Source organism: Podarcis melisellensis (genome assembly GCF_964234715.1).
Source record: "Podarcis melisellensis genome assembly, chromosome: 5".
In the NCBI taxonomy this organism is placed as follows: Eukaryota; Metazoa; Chordata; class Lepidosauria; order Squamata; family Lacertidae; genus Podarcis; species Podarcis melisellensis.
The window spans coordinates 45,252,117-45,279,347 of record NC_138537.1 but is presented as its reverse complement, the minus strand read 5'-3'; the positions used below and the strand labels follow the sequence as shown (position 1 = coordinate 45,279,347).

Genomic DNA, 27,231 nt, shown 5'->3' with positions numbered 1-27,231 from the left:
GATGTATCGTGTGACCCTCTGAGATGCTGTCCCAGAGCACTCTTTGCTGGCTTCAGCACCCCTGTTCCATTATAACTGGTGCAGCTCCATTAACACCCATTGCTGTGCTTTGTAGGTGACGATGTTCGTGGCATCATCAGAGGACCCCCCGGGCCTCCAGGACCACCTGGTATAGGAGGAGATGGCAGCTTGATGGCTGAATCTTACAGAAGGTCTCTAAATTCAGATGGGTCATATGGCAGGTCCGTAAGTTCTGCCACGTCCTATGATGCATCACTTGCCACAGGGGGATCATACAGCAGCTCATTGGGAAGCAATGGAGCATATGGTGGATCTCTTGGAGCTGGTGGATCACTTGGAGCTGATGGATCATACGGTGGATCTCTTGGAGCTGATGGCTCTTATGGTGGATCTCTTGGAGCTGATGGTTCTTATGGTGGAGCGCTTGGAGCAGGTGGATCTTATGGTGCTGGAGCAGGTGGATCTTATGGTGCTGGAGCAGGTGGATCTTATGGTAGTTCAACTGGAGCAGGCGGATCACAGATGAGATCTACAGGTGCAGGAGGATCCTATAGTGGATCATTTGCTGGGTCACTGGATTACAATGAGTTGGCAGCCAGAGTGTCAGAAAACATACAAAGTAAGTATATCCATATTTTACCCCATGCTATCTAAAGTGCTGTGGACTTTTTAGAGTGTGTGTGTGTGTGTGTGTGTGTGTGTGTGTGTGTGAGAGAGAGAGAGAGAGAGAGAGAGAGAGAGAGAGAGAGAGAGAGAGAGAATGAATTTGGGACATAATTCTTAGACCATTAAGTACCGTAAGTTGTGTTCCACTCCTTTGAATATACGCAGTGTAGATTCAATGAGCTATTCTAAGGGAAAACTTGACATTCTTTTTTGAAATGACCCTAAAAGTGCACACATGAGAAATGTTAAATTGAAACGTGCTGTATGTACCTCTGAGGGAAATCCCAGGAGCAGGTTCCTTACTGGACTGCTAGATCTTGGATTATCACAGCAGAACAGTTTCATATAATATATGTGCTCAGCAGGATTGGTGCAAAAAGTTTCCCCAGAGGCTCAAAACATTAAATCAGTTTCCTAACTTAGAATCCTTCACCAGCACTAGGGCTGATGTGAGTTGTAGGCCAAAACATCTGGAGGGTACTAGGTTGGTGAAGGCTGAAGTACAATGCTTCAGCTATGGGCTGAGTCTTTTTCTGGAGTGTTAAGGATGCTTTAAAAGTAGTACAGGAAAATGCCACAGCTTCAAAGGGCGGGGGGTGGGAAGAGATGCTTCCTTGAGTTCTGACTTTGTAGCAAGGATGTAGAACTGGTGGCCCTCCTGATGTTCTGAACTGCAACTGCTATCATCTTTGTTCATTGACTATGCTAACTGGGACTGGTCAGAATTAGGGGTTGCCTACCCCTGCTTTATCGAATGGGATTTTCACTGCTGGACACAAAGCATTTTGAAGAGCCAGGGGGTGAAATTGGTCACGTCAACCTTCATATACTCTATTTCAAATTTATGTTCTAATTTCCCAGGCCGAGGGCTTCTGCAGGACATGATGACTTATGCTGTGCAAGGACCACCTGGGCCTCCAGGGCCTCCTGGCATTCCAGGCATCAGCAAAGTGTTTGCATCCTATGGCAATATCACTGCGGACCTCATGGAATTCTTCAGAAGTAAGTCACATCCCAGTTGTCATTTTAATTTAGGATATACAGAGATTTTAAATGAAATGAAATACTGCAGCTGCTGCTTTACTGGGTAGGGAGTACTTTAGGGACCACTCCAGATTAGTGGATTATTTTTTTTTGGCAGGTGCATTCTGCAACATGTCATTGATGCAATAGTAGCGTGTTAATGGTGGATGCATACTGGACGGTCTACACATCATTCCCCTATACTGGTTGTTTTGCAATAATCCCTCAATGTTATACATTAGTGCCTTCTCAAGGGGCACTCTTGCCGTATATAGTGCAACCACAAAATAATATATTCTTGGAATGTTTGTGGTACAGAAAGTTACAGGGTTTCAGCAGGAAGCTATGGGACATGCACTGCCTGGAAACGAAGCAGTATGACACGCCAAAACTTTTGCAGGCACAAATGGTATTGAAAGTGTGATTGTGTGTAACTGCTGCAACAACTTGATGAGTACAAATCATGATGAATGCTCAATAAAGAGGCCCTAGACGTGTGTAGTTTTGAATTATGGTGCTGGAGGAGACTCTTGAGAGTCCCATGGACTGCAAGAAGATCAAACCTCTCCATACTGAAGGAAATCAACCCTGAGTGCTCACTGGAAGGACAGATTGTGAAGCTGAGGCTCCAGTACTTTGGCCACCTCATGAGAAGAGAAGACTCCCTGGAGAAGACCCTGATGTTGGGAAAGATGGAGGGCACAAGGAGAAGGGGACGGCAGAGGACGAGATGGTTGGATAGTGTTTTCGAGGTTACCAGCATGAGTTTGACCAAACTGCGGGAGGCAGTGGAGGACAGAGGTGCCTGGCGTTCTCTGGTCCATGGGGTCACGAAGAGTCGGACACGACTAAACGACTAAACAACAACAACAAAGACGTGTGTAGTAGAATATAGCCTTGTGACAACCTGCATTTCTACCCCATTAGAAGAGGAGGCAGTCCCTCAGATATGGCTTACCTTGATTTCATAACCTGGACCCTTCTGGCTTTGCAGTGTTGAATTACTTTGCTAAATGGGCCAAAAGCACAGAGCTTTTCATTATGGACATTCTTATATTTACAATAAGAGCAGATATCCACAAACACGATGTTGCTTGTTTTCTACAGCTTATGGAACTATCCCAGGTGCACCTGGACAGAAAGGAGAGATAGGATTCCCAGGACCCAAAGGTAAGAAGTTGGATGCCACACTTGCCAACTTGAGAATCCAGGAGAGGCAGGGAGATGGATGGCTCCTCCCCCTGTACAAGTAGTCTCCTCCTCTTGAAGACACTGAAAGGAAACTCAATAGAGCACTTCTGTTTCAGAGGAAGCAAGAGGGCTTGCCACAAAATGTTGCCATGCATCCTCACCCCCAAACAGCAGTGCTCCTGTGCAAGGTTCTAGCCAGCCAGCTAGATACTCCATCCCACCACTGTCTGCCATTTTTGGTTTTTCTTTCCTGATACAGTGTTGTGTAGTGGCTGAGCATGCTTAGTCCTTTGAGAGTGTGTGTGTGTGTGTGCATACACATGCTACCAGAAGCCTTTGGGTTCCCCTGAGCAGGCTAATATCTCCCTTTTGCTTCTCAGCTCCAGCATAGCCAATCTACTAAATTCACACTTTTCCAAACAATACACAGCCATCCTTTGAAACTCACACTTCTCCAATGGCATTAGGGCCTTGCAGTGGCTATAAACAATGTTTACTTTTGGATCAAGTCTGTTTCACATTGGTGCTACAACCAGGTATATAAAATAGTGATGGGCTGTACTGTATTGTTCCCCCGTTATCATAGCATATTCACCTGAATATGAAGGGGAAAATGTGACCTTTAGTTGCCCGTGAAACTGAAAGATCAAGGTTTGTTTATTGGTCCTAGACAGCCTAGGGGTCTCAGCAGTCACCTGGTCTAAACATTTGCATTAAGGCAGGGTTGCTGTACTCTGTCTGATTAAACCATCCCAACTATGTTTGTCTAATCATTTCTGTCCATCTTCTTAGCTTTCATAATTTCCGTAAGATACTTGTTCCAGGTGTATTCTTGAGTCAAGTGTTGTAATGATCATGACATATATTGTTCATGCCTGTTAAAGTTTGGCCAGTCTGACACTGGTGGCATAGAATCATAGAATTGTAATTAGGAAAGGATCCGGAGATTAACTCCCTGCAAAGCAGGATTCTCAGCTAGATCATACATCTGCTTAAAAACCTCGGAGGGTGAGTCCACCACCTCTTGTGGAGACCTGTCCCACTGTCAAACAGCTCTTACTGTCAGAAAGTTCTTCCTAATGTTTAGCCGGAATCTCCTTTCTTGTAACTTGAAGAAGGTTCGGGTTCGGGTCCTGGCCTCTGGAACAGGAGAAAACAAGCTTGCATCATCCTCTATGTGGCAGCCCTTGAGATATTTGAAGCTGGCTATCTTAAGAGCAACAATCCTTTTTGGGAGCTTGCAAAGCAGCCCTGTCCTGCTGGTGTGGGCGGATGCTGAATTTCCTTTGTTTAATCCTGCCTGTGAACAAGTTTGCATATTCTGGCTACCTGCCTGTTCCCAGGCAGGAGTTCCTACTTTTAATTGCTGATATGCTTGTTACCTAACAGAGGTGTGCCTGCTCAGCTCTTAAGTATTTTTTTCCAAAGTGGTAGCATTGTTAATAAGTTGCTGCAGAAACAGCTTAGAGTCTTGTGATAAAGACACAGGCTGCATACATACCATACATTTAAAGCAGCTTTTAATTGCAAGGCTTACACCAAAGAATTCTGGGAACTATAATTTGCCCCTCAGAAAGCTATGATTTCAAGATGCTTGGCAAACTGCAGCTTCCAGGATTCTTTGGGAATCATGTGCTTTAAATGTGCATTGAATGTGCTTTAAGTGTACATCTGCCCCTTGCACCAACTGTGTTGGCATAAAAATACCAATCTGTATCCTTCCCCATATCTTAATCTGGGTTTAGCGTTTCCATGGAAAATCTGGTAAGATTTTTTTTAAATTGTTTCCAGCTGTCCATTTGCAATGTTTAGCCCACATTTGGAAGTTTCCAAAGTAAAGATAGTACAGGGTGTTTTTAACCCTTTAATTGCTGTATTAATTAAACTTAATCCTTTTCCTACAAAGGCAAAGTCCTGGGACACCTTAGATATGAATTTATCTCAGAACTAGCATTTGTGAACAAGAGTTTACCTTATCATTTGTATGAAATAGAAAATATATCTCTCACACACAAATGTTTAATCTGAACTTGCAGAAAACAAATAATTATTTGATAGAAGATATAATTGAATTCAGCTGACATTACTAAGGTTCCCATTAATGTATCTAGATTGCTGTTTTCTGAACACTTTCACAACATAGTCACTAATGTGTCACTTACGCAGGTTGTTTGCTAAAGAAAGAAAATGTGGGAGGAGCGCCATTTTAAACTACACACATTTTTCTGATTCAGTTTACATAAAGTTTTTTTTAAAAAAATTCCTGTATGTTTCACTTCTTCCATTTGTTAGGCAAATAAGGTGGTTATTATGGGCTTGGTCTACTGAGGATTCAGACAAAGCCTAACTGTTGCCACAATGGATGATTATCTTGCTGTAACCATATAGTTTTCTGTATCTGGGTAGTTAAGATTCTCTCTGTAAAATGCTATTTGAAAATGTGTGCATTTCACCTTAATTTTTGAGTAGTAACATGTGCCATAGATGTCCGGCACCCCCGAGTGAATGAGCACATGTTCTGTTGAGAAATTATCCTCACGGGACTAGCCCAACTATGCAAACGACAGACTTGCCTCATTTGGCCATGTTGTGTGTGATCTGAGAAATATGCTTCATCATTCTCTATGGCATACTTTTCAATTTGCAGCATGATGGGATAGCGCATGGGGTCAGCTTTGGAAGATGCACTCTTCAAGAAGTGGGCCTGTGTTGTAGTTGAACTATTTTAAATGAGTAGCAATCTCAATCAAGTAAAATGTCATTTCTCTTTCCTCTGCTAGGTGACATAGGACCAATGGGCCCCCCAGGCCGCCAAGGCCCAAGAGGACCAAGGGGTGAAAAGGGCGAGAAAGGTATTTGTTTTTCAAATTAGAAAGGAGTGTATTTTGGATTTGACCAGTACCATGATGGGGAAGCCTAGCGCAGGTCCAAGCATGAAGACTTCGCGTTCGTCATAGTTCTAGTGTAGTCACCTGTATTGTGAGAGTCAACCTTCCCCCACTTTTTTCAGAGACCCATACATAGGCAATGGCCTCAAGCAAAGTTTATTTATTTTATCCTGCTTCTCAGACAACTGGTGTCTCCCCAAGTGGATTACGTAAATGAAAAGAAGAACCTGCAATTAAGTTTACAAATGAAAAAAACACAACACACAATGGAAGGGGAATTGAGGGAAGAGGCTGAGGATGTGGCCAGATTGAACTTCCCTTGCTTGAATAGCGGCTGATAGCTTCTGTTCCTGTGGCTGCAGTCACAAGTATCCTTGCTTGCTTCTGCAGTCCCAGGACAGTTGGGAGCCAAGTGGTCTTTCAGGCAGCTCCTTCCTTGGCCTCCCCAACCTGAGGGACAGTTGGAAGTGCAGTGGTTCTTGTTCCATGGCAAATGGCAGAGGCCAAAGTGCGCTGCTCTTTAGTTCCTAACAGTAGCATGAAAGTTGGGAAAATGTGTACTTGTACCTGTAAAGTAACACTTTCTTCATCTTATTCCATCTCTCTTAGGTGAAGCAGTGTATGTTGGCCGAAGGAAAAGGAGAAGCATTGGGGTCTAATCTAAGAACACGAATTTGAGCAGAAGATTTCTCAGCTGCTTATGGTTGCTTTTTTATCTCAGTGGAGACAAACCCCCCGTTTCCAGTGACTTCCAGCAAGTGACGACTAACACTTGGTACTTTGGGAATGGTTTTCATAACATTTTATCTTATTTCTAAGATATGGGTGGCTTCCAGTAGTACATATTGAACTAATGGCTCATTTGCTTGTTGTCCCATATGAATTGGCTGGAACAGAGTATAGCCCTCATCTAAACCCAAGGATTTTATAACAGCATAGCCTCAAAAGTTGTAACTTACTCCCCAGGAAACTCACACTTCAGTTTCTCTGAATGAAGATTAGCACGAGAAATCTTCAACAGAAACTCAACCAAAGTTGAAAGGATTGGAGTCAGAGGTTATGTATCTTCCTTTGAAGTAGGAGAAAGCATATCCAAAATAATCAAGAATATGGATTTAAGAGTAAAGGCTATGCCAGTTGTGATAATACTCAACTATATGCTAGCAGGATGCATAACCATAGGCTACATTTTATTATTATTAAATCCACTTAATCTGTTATAAAATGCATTGCAAAAATGTGAAGGACCTTGGGGCTGTTAGTATATAAGCACTTTGTTGGAAACAATTTTTAAAATGTCTGCTGTGGTTTTAATTACTATAAAAGTGCCTTTTAAATATAAAGCTTCCCGATTAGAGCTTGTTTACACTCTAGCCTCACTTCAACAGAAACCAGACACTGAAGTATTAGGACAGACAAAGTCAGGGAAGCTTATGCATATAAGTACAACAGCCTGCCCACCTTCAAAAGTGAGCAGTTTTATCTATGACCATTTCTTCCTCTACTGCCTGCTTGCAGTGAGCTTCTCCTAAGCCATCTGTTGTTTTTAAGGTGTGGCAATCCCTATTAGCATAGAATGATGTGCAGCAAGGGGAATTTAGGCAACATGCCTGAGTCTGTGCAAAGTCAATAAAGTTTATTTTCATGTGTCCTAAATCATATCAACATATCAAGAAACTAATGTTGTATAGTGTGAATACTCTATCCCGTTATTATACATGCAATCATGGCAGCAATAAAGTGATAGCTAAGTCTGGAGGGACATGTTTTTGGGCCACAGGAAATTTATCAATGTAAATCCTGATGTTGCGACACATCTCAAGATGTTACAGAATTGTAATTTGTTAAAAACATTCCTGGATATAGGTCAGCCTTAATTCCTCCATTTGCTTTTAAGATACAAATTTAGTGTTCCATAACTGATAGCAAAAGATTCAGAATTTAGCTAAGAGATCAAGGAAGATCAAATTAGAAAAATTAACACCAGTGCTAGAAATACACATTTCCTGGACAGGTTACCTATTGCCTCCAACCTTATTAAACATATAAGTAGAAATTTATAGCTGCAGTTCGCCATCTTGTGAAATAAAAACCAGTTTTCTACAATACAAAGAGGTAGATAGTTGCATGGCTTTCTGATGTGACCTAAGACTAGCACTTCCACTAAATGTGTCCAGTGGGGCTTTGAACTTTTTTCTCCATGAATTCCAACATACCTAGGTAGCTAATCAAAATTAGTTTGTGACATGGTACTGAGCTTGGGAGCTGTTTGCTAAGGGACTTAGAATTACATACAAGTCCTTAAGTGCACCAATTATGTCTGGATCTGTGACCCTTGACATGATGACTTGTGCTCAAGGGATTCCAAACAGGGTAAGATGAATTTCCTGTAACTGGCATACTGTTTCTCTGGTTTTGCAACTTTGGAGCAAACATCAATTTAAATAGTATTTTCAACTGATCAAGCAATTGGTTGTGCATTTAAACCAGCTGTATCTGTTACTGAGACATTTACTTTTTTTTAAATAAAGTTACTTCCAATGTGTTAAGTTTCTTTCTTCCTCTGTCCCATGAGCTGTGTGGTTTACACTATGTTTCCTGATATGCTTGCATATTATACAGGTAGGCAAGGGTGAGTCATTTGGTAGATGAATGGAAACAATGTGTTTCCCTCTTTCAAATCCCATTTTGTTTTGATACAAAGTGCCCATGTTTCTTCTTAACATTATCTTTCAAGTGCAATGCTATACATAGCTGCTGAGAACTCCTGTTTAGCTCAGTGGGATTTACTTCCAGTTAAGGGACATGGGTGGCGCTGCGGTTTAAACCACTGTGCCGCTTGGACTTGCCGATTGGAAGGTTGGCGGTTTGAGGCCCCACAACAGGATGAGCTCCCGTTGTTTGGTCCCAGCTCCTGCCAACCTAGCAGTTCGAAAGCACGCAGTGCAAGTACAGTGGTACCTCAGGTTAAGTACTTAATTCGTTCCAGAGGTCCGTTCTTAACCTGAAGCACCACTTTAGCTAATGGGGCCTCCCACTGTCACCACACTTTCTGTTCTCATCCTGAAGCAAAGTTCTGGGTTAGCGGAGTCTGTAACCTGAAGAGTCTGTAACCTGAAGCGTCTGTAACCCGAGGTACCACTGTAGATAAATAGGTACTGCTCCAGCAGGAAGGTAAACAGTGCCCGTTTCTTCGCTCCTTGCTGCCTCCTGATGTTGTAGTCTCAGATCTGGTTGGTTTAGGACTCAATGAAGCAGCAGAGGATGATATCCTCCGTTTCCCTCCCAGCCGCAACTCACCAGAACTTCATTTCGGACCCTCTCAGGTAGGCACCATTGCCAATATAAGAGAACAAGGGAGGTGTTCGTGGTGAGTCCAGCACCTCTTTTTCTAGAAAATTAACACTGGGTGTCCCTTGCACAGGACTCAAAGGAAAAGGCTGCACTTGCAAGGGCCCTCCCTGGGATCTTCAGAAATAGTGGCCCCCTGGATGCTTGCTGCAGCTACTGCCAAATGTGGCCCCAACCCCAAAACTCGGCCTCCCCCCCCTTCAAAGAAGTAGGCCAGAACTGTAGGGGTTTGTCTGTCTTCCCCATAATGAGAAAGTGGAAAATCCTAGCTTCACAGCTCAGGATGGAGCTTAGAAAGGGAGGGAAAGAAAAAAAGGCAGGAAACAGTGAGGAAAGGTGAGGGAATTTTTCCTTTTTCTTTTTTACACAGTAAGAGAAAAAGAGAAGAAGAGCAGCTGTAGAAAACAAATAAGAACAAAAGACTCAATATAAAAAGGAGAAAAAACAACAGGTTGGCTATAAGGGAAAAGCCTTAAAGATTCCAAACAGAATGTTTCTCCGAGTTGAGACAGGAATGGACTGAGCCTCAACAGAAAGAGAGCAGAAAAGTTTTCTGTAGAAGTTTTGGGCATTTCCTGTCTCCAAGCTGCAGCAACACAATCCGCTTGAAGACCTCTTCCATCCATAGGTGACAGGAACTGCAAACTGACCTTAGGTGGTATGATTCTAGCAACAGACAAGCTAAAATAAAGAAAGTGATTCAGTAAAAAGTTTTCTCCTTTGACATAATCAGCTTAGCTCAGAATTATGAGGGCTTTTGGGTGCCCTTGTAGTAGAGCAACAAAACTGAGCTTCAATATCAGTGGCAGTGTATTTTCCTTCATCAGATTATCTGTGAAGGAAGCCATTTCTCACGCCATCAAATCAAAGCCATATCTTGATATCATTTTCAATAAACTCCACTGTGTACCTCCATAGGGAAACCAATCAGGTTGCAGGTGCTCAAAGTTTCAGCCAGGAGGGGGAGCCAAACACAAAACAAAAATGCAACTTTTTTGTACAATTAAACCTGCTTTTATAATGGTGGGGAACTTGGTGGCACAAAGGGCAGACCCCTCTCATGGGGTCTCTCTAATTAATGCATTATCTAACTGCCAGCCTTTACCCTGCCAATTTGTGGCTAGGTTCAGACATCACATACACACAGCATGGTTTGACTCTCAAGAACGTGCCCTTTGTTTGTAGGGTCCCTTTTATGTTCTAATTTCCTCCTGCAGGACCTGGTTATCCCTGGTTTCCAGGAATAACCAAATTGGATAAAATACAACAAATGTACTGTATATACAAATCAAGTTGTTTCTAGATCAATTTCCGGTATATAGTAACCATAGCACCATTGATCTTGATGTCATGGAAACCTAGGATTACCATGAATTGTAAAATAAAAAGAGAACCAGAGTATGCAAGTACAAGGGGAAAAACACACGCACATTTCTGACAGTTGAACAAGGGTTTGGCACATGACCCTAACATCATGTGTCACGACACCGGGAACCATGTTGGGATAATAAAGGTCTGATTTTGTAGCATGTGAAACATGCAAAGAAATGAACACTTTATATGCAACACAGGGCAATGATGATGGAAGAACGCCACCAGGCAATCATCAATATAGGAAGAAACCAAGTAGGGCTAAGTTCTGGTGCTCATTTTGGTTCTGGTGCCCCAAGAAACAGCAACACCACAGAATCCTTTCATACTAGCACACAACACACACAACTCCCCAAAGGAATCCACAAACTTGAGATTTTTAAAGAGTTTTTTAAACAGATAGAAACAGTATTTAATGTTATAATCCATACTAGTTATTTCATAAAGGTGACTTTAAAAAAAAGTAAAGGCTTTTGAAAACTTTCCCACCAAAACAATTCAGAATAAACAGATTTCAGAACTTTGTAAAGAGCAAAATGCCACATTCTAGGTGATGTATATGCGAATGTACAACCTGGTACACAATACATATTTATAAAATAAAATGTGAAGTATTAAGGCTAGCTATGAAATATTTGTTAGGTAGATTATGATTAAAGGAAAACAAAATTTAACTGAAACATGCATCTTCAAAGTATGTTTACTATACTGTCACAATTAAACAATCTGATCTGATAAGATCAACCACAGTATCTGGATTCAGTAGCCAAAGTACTGAGCACACTTGATTAAAGTACTATATATTTTTATAATCTGCTTCCTTCACATGCAGGAATGCTGCTGACATAATATAAAATTTGTAAGAAATTGGACAGTATTCACATTTAATGAAAAGACTGCAAATGTGAAAACTTACAATTGATTATTCAAAGCTACCTACTAAAAGATTAGGCTGCGAAAGAACAGGAAGCAACCAACATTTATATTACAAATCTAACTTTGGCATATCAAAAGGACAGTCTACAATACTGTTTTTGATATGACTCAGATCTGAAGCCTGAAAAGACAGCAGCTGCTGTTTAATGCAGGCACATCTCCTGCCAACAACATGATAAATATTTCTATCCCACCCCCACAGCAAATAAGTTATAATACAACTATGAATTTTAGAAATAAAACCATTTAACTTTAGTTACTTCATGGTAAAACAATGAAGCAGATTAAACGTTTGTCTATACATGTAACTTAAATCCTTCTATAGATCAACATACATTTTGAAAGAAAACATGCCTTGCAATCCAGACATCAGCATTAATTTGTATGAACGGGGACAGTCACAGCCATTTTCTGCTCTGGAGTTTCAAAACTGCTACTTTGAGTAAGGAGAGAATCCATTCAGTTCACGTTTCTCTAATTGTGGGGGTGAGAATGGGGGTGCAATTTTTGCACACTTTTTCTTGAGAAATAAATGATATTGTTTTATTTCAGTTTGTAGAGGAATAAGGTGTATATTTTAAAGTAGACAGGAGTACTCTTTTTTAAACTTTTACATATTTTAGTGCAAGGATTTGACAAAAATTGTGGCAGCGGCAAGCATTTCTGTTACAGTAATATCAGTAACGAGGGCTTCTTTAGTGATAAAGAAACATGATCCTCTTTAAAAAACAAAAACCCAGCATGTTTACAGGTTTCAGGCACTGAATGAGGCTAGTGACCCATTTCCTCACGAGGTAATGGGCATAACACAACAAATATTTGGTTAAATGAGTAGTAGTATATCTGCCTAAGAATCCTCTACAATTATTCCTGGGGCATTGCAGATTATCTTTAATAGTTTAGGCTTGCTTTCCAGTGCCAACACAGTTGGATACATTTTTTTCAGTCCAGTTTTCAAATGGCTATCCTTGAAATACATGAAATATATCATATTGGATTTCAAGACCAACATTTGTGCTTCTATATCTGATATCACTGATTGTCTCCACTGGAGGTGGATGGAGTTCCACTGAGGTTCTTGGATGCAGAGTGTAGATTTCATTGTGACAGAAGCTGAAGAGGAGAAGCTGAAAGACGCACCCAAAGCCACCTCACAGAGGCTCCAAATTTATGATCCAGTGGAGTGCAGGCTAGGGACTAGGTAGAATTTAGAAATCCGGCTTTGCGTTGATGGATTAAGGCATTCTGATTCTCCAGACATTTTAAAGAAAACCTCCTGTTCTTGAAGTTTACGAGCAAATTCCTCTTCTAATGTCTAATGACAAACAACAAGAACATTTAAACAAAATAAACATGATGAGCTTGGTGTTAGCTTTTGATCTATCAGAGGCAAGCTACAAAACCAACTGCCCCATATAGTATTAGTATAGAATATAATATTCTATTAGAGATTCAAAGTCAATCTGCATTACCTTTTTCCGTGGTCTCAGTTTCTCTCGCCATTCTTTAAGTTCTTGGCTATGTTCCTCATCCAGCTCTTTTAATTTCTGAGTCTCGTGTTCAACCAGCAGGTGGCATTTCTCATTCTGAAAATGGGATACAGATAATCCTTTAGTAAAACTAAATCAGATTAGACATTTGGCTACTTGTATAGAAGCATATGCTGACCTAATTCTTTAATTAGCTTAATCTGTACAGTAGCCAAGATAATTCTTACATAGCAATGTTCTCTATCAAGATTTTAGCGTTTCAATAGAAACTGTTACTTGAATTCTTCAAACAGGGCATGAAGAATATGTATTATGGTTTTTAAAAACTTTATCTGAAGCTAAAACTATGAACGTATCTCAGAGCTAGAATCACAAGATTTATAGTGCAGACTGACGGGTTTTCCCACATTTTTTTTAAGTTGCAAAAAGTTATGCAATCTATCAGAATTGGTTCTCACACACAGAAATTCTTCTATTTCAATAAAAAGGTAATAGCTTTTATGAGATCAGCCCATCCAAAAACCTCATGTTGTCTTCTCCCCAGTGCTTTTTTTCCTAAAAAAAATATTTAGGGGTACTCTCATTTTCCTACTCATGTTGAAGTACTGCCCCTCAATGAGGCCAAACTTAGATTCACAAAATGTTTAGGGGTATGTATACCCCTGCATCCCCCCAGAAAAAAAGCACTGCTTCTCTCTACACTCTATACAGAGTCCATTTTGTGTATAAATATTCCCTGGTCTTCAGTTTGCCAAAATTTCCACAGCTACATGTAGCACAGGAAAATGTTGATACACAAATATACCGTATTTTTCGCTCTATAACACGCACCTGACCATAACACGCACATTGTTTTTAGAGGAGGAAAACAAGGGAAAAAACATTCTGAATGAAACAGTGGATGTATCATTTTTGTGCTTCATGCTGTGGCCACAGACGTGATCTGATGGTGAATTTGGGGTGACCCAATGCAAAAATCCTGAGAATTCCTGTGGATCCATGCTTTGTAACCACGTTTTTGCACCATTGCAGACCCAGGCAACAGTGGGTGCGTGATTTTTTTGGTGCAGGCTGTAGCCATGGACATGCTATGTGATCTGATGGTGAATTTGGGGTGACCCAGTACAAAGATCCTGAGGATCCATGTGGATCTATGCTTTTAAACCACATTTTTGCACCATTGCAGCCCCAGGCAACAGTGGGTGCGTGATTTTTTTGGTGCAGGCTGTAGTCATGGACATGCTATGTGATCTGATGGTGAATTTGGGGTGACCCAGTGCAAAGATCCTGAGGATCCATGTGGATCCATGCTTTTTAACCACGTTTTTGCACCATTGCAGTCCCAGGCAACAGTGGGTGCGTGATTTGGGGGGGGGGGAGGCTGTAGCCATGGCCATGCTATGTGATCTGATGGTGAATTTGGGGTGACCCAATGCAAAGATCCTGAGGATCCATGTGGATCTATGCTTTGTAACCACATTTTAAGTGGGGAGCGAAGGAAAAAAAAGAAGGGACATGAGAGGGGTGTGCAGAGAAGCAGCTGGCTAAGAATGCAGGAGAGGGATTTAACGGGAGGGAGGAAAGAAAGGCAAAAGTTTCCCCCCCCCCAAGCCAGCAATCTCTCTCTCCCTCTCTCTCTCTCTCTCTCTCTCTCTCTCTCTCTCTCTCTCCCCCCCCCCTCTCTCCCTTCCCCCCTCTCTCTCCCTCTCCCCCAGCAGCACCGGAGCACAGAGAGGAATCTGCTTTCCCCTCTGCTTGCCTGGAGGGGAGGGGCTTTCCCTGCTCTTTGTTCCGTTTCAGCAAACACAGCAACGAAACAGAGGAGGGTGGGCAGTAAGACCCTGAGGCAGAATGCAGGAAAGCAGCCGCTTCCTCTTTTCAGGTTTCCCTTCTCCGTGAAGCGCGATTTGATTTTTGCCTGATTTTTTGGCTCCAGGGACCACACATTCGCTCTATAACACGCACAGACATTTCCCCTTCCTTTTTAGGAGAAAAAAATCTGCGTGTTATAGAGGGGAAAATACGGTACTTCATGCAGTTGAAAAAGTTAGAAGAGATCATAGCAGTAACAAAACTGTAACACTGCTACAAATCCGCAGCTAAACCCAGCTAAGAGACATGCTGGAAGATCTGGATTAATAAGAGATGTTTTCACCTAACACCAAAAAGATACCAAACTCATTGGCACATAAATCTCACAGAGAAGGGCATTCCACATGCAGGTCACTACCACAGAGAAGGGCCCTGTTTCTGGATATCACCCACCTGACTTCAGAAGGTGTGGAGACTTAGAGGGCCTTGGAAAGAAAAACTGGTGCAGATTCATTTGTAAAAAAAAAACAAAGAACAGAAATACTGTGTGTAGTGCCACAACTACAAAGTGTCACATGTAACTGCAGCACACAAAGTGCCATCACACTCAAAACAGACCTATCCCATGTATAAATAACATAAAGGGGCACATTTGGGATTAACAATGTTTAACCTGCAGCTGATGTAATTCTCTAATGTTGGCTTCGCACTGCAGCTGGAGGTCTCGCATTTGATTTTCATGTTTCTGATGTTGAGCCAGTCTCTCATTTTTTTGCCTTTTTTCTTCCTGAATAGCAAACTTTCAGAGAAACAGGAGGACTTAAATTAGAATTTTAAAAATGTTTATAGACTCAAGCATATAATTAAATGACAGTGTAACATTCAAAAACAGTATATTGAAATAACTAATATTAGACAGATTTGAAAAAAACATGGGCTTGCAAAAACCTTCTTGGTTCATTCTTAGTACATACGGGATAAATGTGGATCTTACCTGAAGAATCTGATCCACAAAACACATAAGCAACAATATGACTTGGTTCTTAAACCAATTCTAATTGGCCCACTAGATTCAATAGGTTAATAGTAAATCAGCTTCAAGCACACACACATAGTTGAAGACATCACTTCCAGAGACTTGGACTCATCAGATTTTTGAACTGAGAGTTTCACAGAACTGCATAATGTGTGTATGCAGATTACCCCTTTGTCTAAAATAATTGCTTTACCTGCTTAATCTTTTCACGATCTTGTTCCGGAGTGCTTGAGGAGTTAATTCTTAGGCTCTTTTTAAACATTGCCATCCTAGTTTTTGCTTCACTACGCTGGATTTTGGGCAATCGAGCTCTTTCCTGGGTATGCTTGTTTTTTAATTCCTCAATAAGCCGCTGGTTATATCTTTGCATCTGTTCTGTTTCCTTTATAAAAAAAAATGAGGGGAAATGCATTTTATATATCAAACCTTTACTGGCATCACTTACAAACTGTCACGGCCACCCAGGACGGGTCCCAGCTCACAAGAGACCTCACTCCGTTGCAGTTTATTTACAGGAAAAGTTTATTGAAGATTTCTGCTTCTCGTACAGTTCAGCATCGTGGCCGTACGTCTGTCACGTTAGACCGCTGAAGTCCCCTCTGACTCCTCCCCTCTTCCACACCAACTTAATAGCCTGGCTCTAGACCACCTCTTCCTCTCCTTTCTTTTCCGCAGGGTCTTCCTGCCCCCCTGGGTTCCCTCTCTCCGTGACTCGCCTGAGGCTGAATCCTCTGCCGCCTCTTCCCCCCTCCTTCTGGCTTTAGGGCCGGGCTCCTCCCCTGAGCTCTCTCCACTTCCGCGCGCCTCTACGTTTGAACTTGGCGCGCGTACGTTGCTGCTGACCTTTCTTTCGACCGCTACACCACCCCTTGTTCTGCTCTCCACCCTTTCCGGCTGAACACCTTGCTCCAACCCCCTTTCTCTGTTCTCTCCTAATCCTGCTCCCTCCGAGAGGCTGACGACTCCACCCCCTTTACTCCGTTCCGGCTGAGACGCCTCTTGCTGCGTCTGTCTTCCACTGGGCTCCTCTCCGCTTCTCCCTTCTCCTCCCTTTTGCTTGATTAAGGTAACCCCCTTTTGAGAATCCTCTGACTCGCTGCTCAGACTCGTGGATTCCCTCAGAATTCCGTCATCTTCTTCCTCATCCTTCTGCCCCTCCTCCCACTCGCTCTCCGTCTCCTCTGTCATTTCCTCCTCTCTCCCAGAAACCCTGACATCCATCCCCCCCTCGAAGCCCCCCCTTCCCCCCTCCCGCTCGCCGGGTGCAGGTTGAGGAAAACGTGGTTCTTCCGGGGTCGGTTCAGGATACAAGTTGTCCACTTCAACGTTCTCCTCTGTCATCTCCGTATATGTGTGTTCGAACTCGGGTTCCCCACCCACAGACCTCACAGTCTCTTCCTCCATCACTGCTTCTCCTGGCGCTGCCTGCCAAGGACCTACCATCCATCTCTGACTCCATGCCTCCCTTGGCTGATCCACCCACCAACAAGGGCCTGTCTCCTCCCCCCCCAGTCTCGGATCCCTGGTCGGGCTTGTTTCGGGCGTATGGCCCTCGGGTGAGGAGAAACCCTCGAACGTGCTGTCTGACAAAGTGGGCGTGAAAAGCCAATCATCAAAATACTCCTCGGGCATGGGCTTGTGCGGAAAAAGTGCATGGAACTCCTCCTTCAACAGGGGTTCGTCCAACGCGTAACCCGGCACCCAGCTATTGGCAGAGGCCGGAGTGCCTTCCCTGGCTAGAAAATATTCAACTCCCTCCTCCCCCCATCTCGAGTCCAGTATCTCTGTGACCTCGTTAAGAGGTTCTGGTCTTGGCGATTCCCCCCCCTCAGGCGCCCTCCTACGTGGCTCTGGGAGTGCTCCTGACTCTTGAAACCTGTGTGGGGTTTTGTAGGGAGTGAGCACCGACCTATGAAAGACCGGGTGCACCCTGGAACCCTCCGGAAGGGCTAGACGAAAAGCCACCGGATTGATCTTAGCCTCAACTTGATATGGCCCTAGCTGCCTGTGTCCTAACTTCTTCTTGGCCAATGACCTGGCCGGCATCGCGTGGGCTGCTAACCACACCCAGTCCCCAATCTGGATGTCCTCTCCCGCCCTCCTGTGCTTATCGGCCTGCACCTTATACGCCTGTTTTGCCAGCTCCAAATGTCTCCGCAGCTCCTCGTGCACCTCTTGCAACTCCGCTGCAAACTGGTCGGCATCTTGAGGCCCCCCCCCCTCCTGGTGCCGCAAATCTCGGGAAGGTTCTGGGATGACGGCCATTGTTCGCGAAGAAAGGCGTCACCCCGGTGGATGCGTGTTTCGTGTTGTTGTAGGCGAATTCAGCCATCGGCAGATAGTCCACCCACGCCGCAGGTCGCTGGTTGGCGTAGCACCGCAGGTACTGCTGCATGATCGCGTTGACCCTCTCCGCTTGACCGTTGGTTTGTGGATGTCTCGCCGATGTCAGGTTGATTTTGACGTGCAAGATGCCCAGAAGCTTTCGCCAGAAAGTGGAAACAAACTGGCGCCCCCTGTCGGACAAGACGGACTGCGGAAGTCCATGCACTCTGAAGACGTGATCGATGAAGAGCTTTGCGGTCTGTTCTGCCGTCGCCACCTTGGCACAAGGGATGAAATGCGCCATCTTGGTGAACAAGTCCACCACCACTAACACCGCCGTCTTACCTCTGGAGCTGGGCAGGTCCGTAACAAAGTCCAACGCTACCCTCTCCCACGGTTGCTGCGGTGTCTCCAGCGGTTCTAGCAATCCCGCCTGCTTCTGGTGCACTGGTTTGGACCTCTGGCAGATATCACACCTGGCGACGTAGTCCGCCACCTCTCCTCTCATCTGGGGCCACCAAAAGTCTCTAGCCACCAACTCCATCGTCTTCTCTTTGCCGAAATGGCCTGCACTAGGGGCGTCATGCAATTGTTGCAGAACCTTGGCTCGAAGATCGTCGGTGGGCACGTAAAGGGCACCCTTACGAGTCAAAAGTCCATCTTGCAATTGGAACTCATCGTTGTCTCGCGACCCTCCGCGTAGCTCCTCCATCTTGGACTGTGCAAACTGATCCCTTTGCAACGCGCGTCGCACCGCGTCCAGGTCGACTGCGATGGTAGCGCACGTCCACGCCTGCGGTGCGAAAATGTGCTTTGCTGCGATTGGAGCTGCTTCCTCCAAGTATTGCGGCTTTCGGGACAGCGCGTCTGCAATAACATTGGAGTCTCCTGGGATGTATTCTATTTTGAAGTCGAAATCCGCAAAGAACTCCGCCCAGCGCATGTGTCGCTGGGTCTGTAACTTAGCCGTCCGCCAATACTCTAAGTTCTTGTGATCCGTGCGGACTTGCACCGTGTGCTTGGCTCCTATTAAGAAGTGTCGCCACGCTTTGAAAGCTGCATGAATGGCCAACAACTCCCTGTCCCATATGGTATAATTGCGCTCCGTCTTGCTGAGCTTCCGGGAGTAGAACGCACCCGGTCTCCAGTTGCCTTGTGAATCCTCTTGCAAAAGAACGGCCCCAACCGCTCTGTCTGACGCATCGGTCTCTACCCGCATGGGTCTGCCGGGATTCACGTGGAGCAGCTGCTCTTCGGAGGCGAAAAGACCTTTAAGCGTCCGGAAGGACCGCTCCGCTTGTTCGGTCCAGACGAACTTCTTCTTCTTGGAACTGAGGGTGTCAGTGATAGCCGCCGTCGCGTTCGCAAAACCTTTAATAAACTTGCGGTAAAAATTGGCAAAGCCGATGAACCTCTGGACCTCTTTCCGATTTCGAGGGCTTTTCCAGTCCAACAGCGCTTGAACCTTAGCCCTGTCCATGGCCAGTCCCTCGTCGGACAACTTGTAGCCAAGGAAATCAACCTCTCTGACATCAAACTGGCATTTTTCCAACTTGGCGTACAGCCTGTGGTCCTTCAGCCTCTGCAGGACCTCCCTCACGTCCTTATCGTGATCCTCCGGCGATTCCGAGAAAATCAGGATATCGTCGAGAAAGCAGACACACTTCTTGTAGAGGAGACCTGCTAGCACGTGGTGCATAAATGCTTGAAAAACGTGGCTGCCATTTTGGAGACCGAAAGGCATGACTCTGTATTCGTATGTGCCCAGAGGGGTGAACATGGCGGTCTTCCACTCATCTCCTTTCCGGATGCGGATGAGATTGTAAGCTCCACGTAGGTCCAGCTTGGTGAAAATCTTGCCCCTCCTGACGGTCGCTAAAAGGTCGTCAATCTTGGGCATGGGGAAAGCTTTGGGCTTAGTCAAGCTGTTTATGAACCTGTAATCCACTATAAGCCTTTTTTGGGGCGTGTTTTTCTTCTTCACAAAGAACACAGGGCTGCCACCCGCTGCTTTAGATTCCTGGATGAAACCTCGCTTGAGGTTATGGTCTATGAACTCCCGAAGCTCTTGCATCTCGTCTTCCGACATGGAGTACAGCTTGGCAGCAGGCAGTTGCGCCCCTGGCACTAAATCAATCGCGCAGTCGTAAGGTCTGTGAGGCGGCAACTTGTCAGCTTCCTTCTCACAGAAAACCTCCAAGAAGTCCTGGTACTTGTGAGGCACTGTTTGCACCATACCCAGATGCAACTGCTGCTCGGCTTCTCCTCCCTGATCGGTCTGAAAGCAATGCTGAGCGCAATACGATGAACAAAAGGTGATCTGCCGCTGGTACCACGCAACCGCGGGACTGTGCTTCTCCAGCCAACTCATGCCTAACACGATGGGTGTGTCCGATAAGTGGGTGACATTGAAACTAATAAGTTCTCGATGGTTGCCAATCTGCATCATCATGGGAGGGGTTTGCTGCACCACTTGCCCCCCCAGCAACTTCCTGCCGTCTACCGTGACCACGTTTAGAGGCGTCGTTGCAGGCAGGAGCGCCATGTTGTGCTGCTTAACGAACTGCAGTCCCACGAAGTCGGCGTTGCTTCCCGAATCGATCGTTATTGGAACCTCGAGGAGTCTCCCATCAGGCAACTGGAGTGTTGCTGTGAGCAGAACTGCCGGTCTGGGAGGCAAAGGGTCCACGCTCTGCAGTGATGCTGGGGGCTTGTCTACAGATCCGCCTGGCTGAGCCCCAGTAGCTCTGCTTCCAGCCAGGCACTGTCGTTTCCCTGAAGCTGCTCCCCTGGTTGCACCTCTGCTGTTACAGTTGCCAGTGCTGCAGTGTGCTTCTGGAGCCTCTGGGGGCACTCTTTCGCCATATGGTGCGCACTGTCACAGATGTAACACTTCCTGGTTCCTCTAGGAGGCTTCGCTTTGGCTGCACCAGGGACAGGGCTCTGGGATGGCTTCTGAGCCCTAGCACCACCAATCTCCATTGGCTCCTCGCTGTCCTTCCCCATTGGCGAGGGGTGCGCACGGCTGAAATCCCTGTGCACAAAAGGGAGAGTCCTCGCTTGCGCACGCGCTTGGGGCCCGTCCTCCTCGTGCCACGGACGTCCCTCATGTCGAATTCCAATAGCTAAAGCCCGTTGCACCACGTCTTCTAGGGTCTGGGGTCTGTCCCCCCTAGCGATCTCATCCTTGATGGGGGGGCTCAATCCCTCCCAAAAAAGATCTCTGACCGGCTTACTGTCCTTTGGCCAATCTAAGGCGGTGAGCAATGCAAAAAATTTAGAGTGGTATTGGCGCACAGTCGCTTTCCCCTGCCTCAGCCCGTGCATTTGACGGCGCGCAATGTCCACATCCACAGAGGATTGAAAACAAGAATCCATCGCTTTGATGAACGCAGTTGAATTGCGACGGGCCGGTCCATCTTCGCGCCACAGATTGCGTAGCCAAGCCCTGGCCTCCCCATGCAGGTGCGAAACAATGAACCCCACTTTCTCCTCCTCATCTTTAAAATCGTGACGGAGTAAATGCAGTGCATATACGACGTCCGCTCTGAAATTGGGATAGTCTTGCAAGTTGCCATTAAAATGCGGAACCAGGGCACCCCCCCTCCGTCCAAGCGCAATGCCCTCCGCTCTGGAACCTGGGGCCCCCGCCCTGTCCGCGTGTTCCCACCTTGCCTGCAAATCCTGGCACGTCTTCTCCAAGTCGTCATTCTTCTTCTGCGAAGCAATGACTGCCGATGTGAGAGCGGTAACCTGATCCCGCAGTGCAACCAGCTGCTCCTCAGCGCTCATGGCTGCTCCCGTTCGTGAGCTTCGCAAAAAAAATTTTTTGCTTTCGGAGAGGGGACTTACTGTCACGGCCACCCAGGACGGGTCCCAGCTCACAAGAGACCTCACTCCGTTGCAGTTTATTTACAGGAAAAGTTTATTGAAGATTTCTGCTTCTCGTACAGTTCAGCATCGTGGCCGTACGTCTGTCACGTTAGACCGCTGAAGTCCCCTCTGACTCCTCCCCTCTTCCACACCAACTTAATAGCCTGGCTCTAGACCACCTCTTCCTCTCCTTTCTTTTCCGCAGGGTCTTCCTGCCCCCCTGGGTTCCCTCTCTCCGTGACTCGCCTGAGGCTGAATCCTCTGCCGCCTCTTCCCCCCTCCTTCTGGCTTTAGGGCCGGGCTCCTCCCCTGAGCTCTCTCCACTTCCGCGCGCCTCTACGTTTGAACTTGGCGCGCGTACGTTGCTGCTGACCTTTCTTTCGACCGCTACACCACCCCTTGTTCTGCTCTCCACCCTTTCCGGCTGAACACCTTGCTCCAACCCCCTTTCTCTGTTCTCTCCTAATCCTGCTCCCTCCGAGAGGCTGACGACTCCACCCCCTTTACTCCGTTCCGGCTGAGACGCCTCTTGCTGCGTCTGTCTTCCACTGGGCTCCTCTCCGCTTCTCCCTTCTCCTCCCTTTTGCTTGATTAAGGTAACCCCCTTTTGAGAATCCTCTGACTCGCTGCTCAGACTCGTGGATTCCCTCAGAATTCCGTCATCTTCTTCCTCATCCTTCTGCCCCTCCTCCCACTCGCTCTCCGTCTCCTCTGTCATTTCCTCCTCTCTCCCAGAAACCCTGACACAAACGTTCAGAATAAATAGGCCAATGTGGTCTCGTCGCCATTTCAGCAGTACATTTAAAGTATTTAATATACATTTTACCTTGGGCAAATAAAACACATCATAATTAAATTTTCTGTATCAGAAAAAACTGAAGATAAATCTTTTTTTAAAAAAATAACTGGTTAGTCAACCAGCAGTAATAACATACAAATTTCAGCCAACTGAAAAGATCATTAAATCATATCATTTCAAAATTTGCAGCTCTCCTTTTACCTACTACCATCACTCATAGTTTTCATTTATTTATTGTCTAAACCAGTGATTCTCTACCCTTTGGGTATAATGGCCCACAAGTCCAAATTTGCTTGGTATAGTAACCCATCTTTTTATTGTCACATGGATTTTGCAGCTTAGGCCTTCAACATCCATCTGTTTAACTGCAATTTTGTCTATTTTATAACCATTACTTGAGGCATCCAAGGAAAACTTTCCTTAACACCCCTATTGGTATGAAATTTGTGTAAATATTTAAAGAAATATAATGCTATTCATAATTTTATTTATAGGAATGTAAGACCAGCTATCTGACTGCAATATATTGCTTCAAAAGCTGTAACTTTTATTCAAAAACCGCTGTGTTAATATAACAAATTATGGATATTTTAAATAGTTTTATTCATGAAAAAGTCCATTTTGGCGAGTATCAATGGGGTAGCTGAGCTTGTATTTTGTCAACAAGTAGGTTGATGCAGGTTTTGATGGTTGTTAGACATGGTCTCAGATCATTATTGATAAATAAGATAATGATATTATTTATTAGTTTGACTAAGCAAGGAAGGATGGACTGAGGGTGGTGCCAAGCCTATAAAGCTTGACACCTGCCCTTGCACTTTAGGGGTAGAAAGGCACATGTCCATTTCCTAACCACCCCCCCTCCACAGAAGAAACCACCTATGCCTTCTCAGGAAATGCAGGGAGCAAACTTGCCTCCATGCTAGGGTGGGAGCAGCATTCTGACATTTGGTTACATGTGCCAACACATGTGCAGGCTTTGAAACTCAGGGCTACTCTGACTGGGTAGTGTGTCCTAGACCTGGACCTGTTTGAATTCTTTTTATTACCTTTTAACCTAATGTGCCGAGCCTTTTGGGGGCCATTATATGCTTTATATACATCCACACTTTAGATTCCCGGCGCTGGCAACTAAATCTTTACATTATTGTCTTAGGGTAATTTAAATGTCATAACGCCAGTAATATCACTTTGAATTTTGTTTGGTTGCTTGTCTCTAGCATTTTTGTCTTATCTTGCTATGGCTGTATGCTAATGCAATAAAGGTTTGATTGTGATGTGCCAACACAGCATTATAATATGCAAACAAAAACCTGCAAGAAGTATTCATCATACCAGTTCAGAGCAAAAGCAATAGTTTTTTTTTGTTTTACTTATAAAGGCCGCACCTCATTTGCTCAGGTACTGTGACCCACTTGTGTGTGGGAAATAGTGGTCTAAAGTGTTTGTGTGTCCCTCCCTCCCTGAATTTAAGGCACTGTTTTGACCTTATGAACATTGGGACTAAATATCAGTGCATCAAATAAATACTAAAGAAAAAAAGGCAATCAATCAATCAATCAATCAATCAATCAATAAATGTGGTAGGATGGGATGCATTTGATTTGGAGCCAGCAAAGAGGACAAACTAGGATTGCACTAACTTTTTCATGCCGTTTTAGCAACTGATGTCTTTGCATGAAGTACTGATCTTTCAGTTGCTGTTTTAGCAGTTGGTGTTTTTCCTGCAAGTGTCGTTCTTCTAGTTCCCATATTGCAGCTTCACGGGCTAGAAGGGAAGAAAAATTCTGTCAAAATTACAGAGGAGTCACCCCCAAAACATTCCTTATACAATGTATTTCACGAAGCAATCAATAACAGAATAACCCCAATGAAATATTTAATGGAGAAATGCATTGAAGAATTTATTCCCCATCAAGTTATCCAATAACAATTCACCAAAATTGTAGACACAAGTAGGTTTGTTTCAGAAACAGACAAGCCATTTTAAAATGGATTCTGGACACCATTTTCTGCTTGCCTAATAAAGACTCTTATGTACAGCTACAGTCTTCAGTGGATTTTCATGCCTTCACTAGAAGCGGGACATAAATTTAGGACATGACTCATTCCACAAGTTTCATGGGGCTTGGCATGTGAGCTGTACTAGGTGCCCAGAGCCCTTAATGCTTCTTTAAGTTGATGAACAGTAATCCAACACTGGGGGGAAAGGGAGAAATACCTCTCATGAGTTGTTGCTTATTGTTCAGACAGTCCCGCTCAATGGTAGCTAGCTCAGTTTTTTGCTGTTGAATGATTTTCTTTAGCGATGCATCCAGTTCTTGCTGCTGCTTCTGTACAAACTCTTGTTCCTATCAGAAATTAAGCCAAATTGAGTAAATTATGCACAAGTCACAGATGTCTTCATTTGTATACAGCCTTCTTCTAAAGGCTCTCGGAGCAGCCTTTTAGCTCACAACTAGCAGGTAAGGCGCAATATGCAGAGAGCGAAAGATGCATACACTTTGCCACAAGCCAAACTTCAAACAGGGATCTGAACCTGGGTAACCCATATTCAAATCACAACATTATTTTCTAAGGGTCAATTAAAACATTTACACAGCAAGTGAGCTTGCTGTACTTACCACAGCATTTGAAGTGCTCAGCACTATAAAGTGTGAGGGGAAACATGCATTTCTCAACAGTAGCAAACCTATACTGGGAAACTAATGGGCCCTATGAGTTCTCTCTCTCTCTTTTCCCTCCACCAAGTACTGCTTTTTCAGCAAACATATAATTTGGTCAATTATATATGAGACAGCCTTGCGGGCAGCCACTTGCCAGCCCAAGTTAATTCTTCGTGGGCAAGTAGCTTGTCAGATCAGTTGCTGTACCCTGCTATGTCTTTGTATGCCAAGCCATTACAGACTTTATGCTAATCAGCAAATATGGAAAAAACACACACAACTTAGAGAATCTTTAATTTAAGGACCATATTCAAATCTTATACAAATTTGCTTGCAAATTATCATTAATGCAGTTATATTAAATTACCAAGTAAACTAAATTCTGTTTAGGAAAGCAACAAATGACAAGATTAGGGCTGAGCTGCTTCAGAAAAAACTTGTTCAAAATTAAAAGAAAGCCACCCACCCCCACCCCCCCGAAATTTTCTGGTTTCTTTCTTTTTGGTAGATTGTTACAAAAATAGCTGTAAAAAGTGTCCATTTCATGATCCCTGGGGGGCTGGGATTGATCACTGCCTTTACTCTAAAAGGCTTCTTGATGTTGACAAATAGCCATATCAGATTCAGTACATAGTGCTATTGTGACATGTCCATTATATGATCCATAAATGGCTGGGATCACTTAAGGAGGAAGAAAGCAGGGTGGGATGAAGGTCAGAATAGTCCAAGGAACGGCAAATATAAATAAATGGCTGAAAATTATTGTGACTAAGGTAGGTTTAATGTATTTTGTGGAATGAGAATGTATTTTCTGTCTCAATCATTACTTTCAAGGAGAAATGGAAACTGGGGAGGGGATTTAACCCATGTAAAAAAAGCCTTCATATAAACAAGAATATTTGCTGCACAGAACCAGCTCTCTCTTGCTACCTGTGAACAATGGATGGCAAATTACTCTTGAGAATCAATTGAACTGTCTTGATTCAATGTATGTGCAAAGGATACTGAAAAGGTTTAGGTTAGAATGTGTGCATCTGTCTTTTACAGAACATGTGCAAAGTCTGGGGAAACCTCTGGCCCGCATGAATCCTCTCCAAGATAAGGATGCCTATTATATTTTCAACATTGTATTTTCATGTTTCCAGACCAAGTAGAGGACACGTGATAGCCTAAAAGACCAAACACTTCCAAAATTCAAAATCCAGAATTTAGAAGATTGGCTCCTCAATGGCACTGTAAACAGTTTCACATTAGGCAACTGACGTACTTATTAAGCTGCACCATCTATAGCGTGTAATGTGAGGCTGGTAGATAAGCAAATGCTGGGGAAATGAGGCCAATGGCTTCCAGATGCACATTTTGAACAGTGCACATACACAAGAAAAGGGCTTCCAAAGATTAACCTAACAAGTCATGTGTAGCTATTTTAATGGAAGTGGTTACATGTGAAGTATTTATCACCTACTTTGTGGAAAGGAGCTTTATGAAAACAGATGTCACAAGCTCAGAAAATAACTAGAAATATTGGCCCTACATTAGAAGTTGATCCAATCCTATACAGATCATTCCACCAACGGAAAGAAGGCTGTGTGGAAATCTAACAATGTCTGAATACTTACACATTATTTCCAGGTGTGGGGTGGGCACATGGTATTATGGGCATCTCTCTCTATTATATAATAAAATTTATGCAGAAATCTTGTATCAAATACAACAGGGACACTTCATGTTGAGACAGGCCCATGTTTTATGCATTGGGTAAGTCACATCTGATGTCCTTGTA

General features: G+C 44.2%; 2 protein-coding genes across 6 annotated transcripts in view; one reads left to right on the top strand and one right to left on the bottom strand.

Moving 5' to 3' along the window:
• The window catches only part of COL17A1 (collagen type XVII alpha 1 chain), a 60,365-nt gene extending 52,033 nt beyond the window's left edge, over positions 1–8,332 (top strand). For both annotated transcript variants that reach the window (XM_081911984.1, XM_081911983.1), the window contains 5 exons: positions 116–640; positions 1,549–1,689; positions 2,818–2,880; positions 5,682–5,753; positions 6,399–8,332. In XM_081911984.1, the coding sequence (XP_081768110.1) occupies positions 116–640; positions 1,549–1,689; positions 2,818–2,880; positions 5,682–5,753; positions 6,399–6,448 (851 nt within the window). In that variant the 3' untranslated portion in view covers positions 6,449–8,332. The remainder of the gene's footprint in view (positions 1–115; positions 641–1,548; positions 1,690–2,817; positions 2,881–5,681; positions 5,754–6,398) is intronic.
• A 2,566-nt stretch (positions 8,333–10,898) lies between these two features.
• The window catches only part of SLK (STE20 like kinase), a 56,629-nt gene continuing 40,296 nt past the window's right edge, over positions 10,899–27,231 (bottom strand). For all 4 annotated transcript variants that reach the window (XM_081911987.1, XM_081911986.1, XM_081911985.1 and 1 more), the window contains 6 exons: positions 25,004–25,133; positions 24,426–24,550; positions 15,979–16,167; positions 15,423–15,548; positions 12,920–13,033; positions 10,899–12,762 (listed from right to left, as the gene is read on the bottom strand). In XM_081911987.1, coding sequence (XP_081768113.1) covers positions 12,616–12,762; positions 12,920–13,033; positions 15,423–15,548; positions 15,979–16,167; positions 24,426–24,550; positions 25,004–25,133 — 831 coding nt within the window. In that variant the 3' untranslated portion in view covers positions 10,899–12,615. The remainder of the gene's footprint in view (positions 12,763–12,919; positions 13,034–15,422; positions 15,549–15,978; positions 16,168–24,425; positions 24,551–25,003; positions 25,134–27,231) is intronic.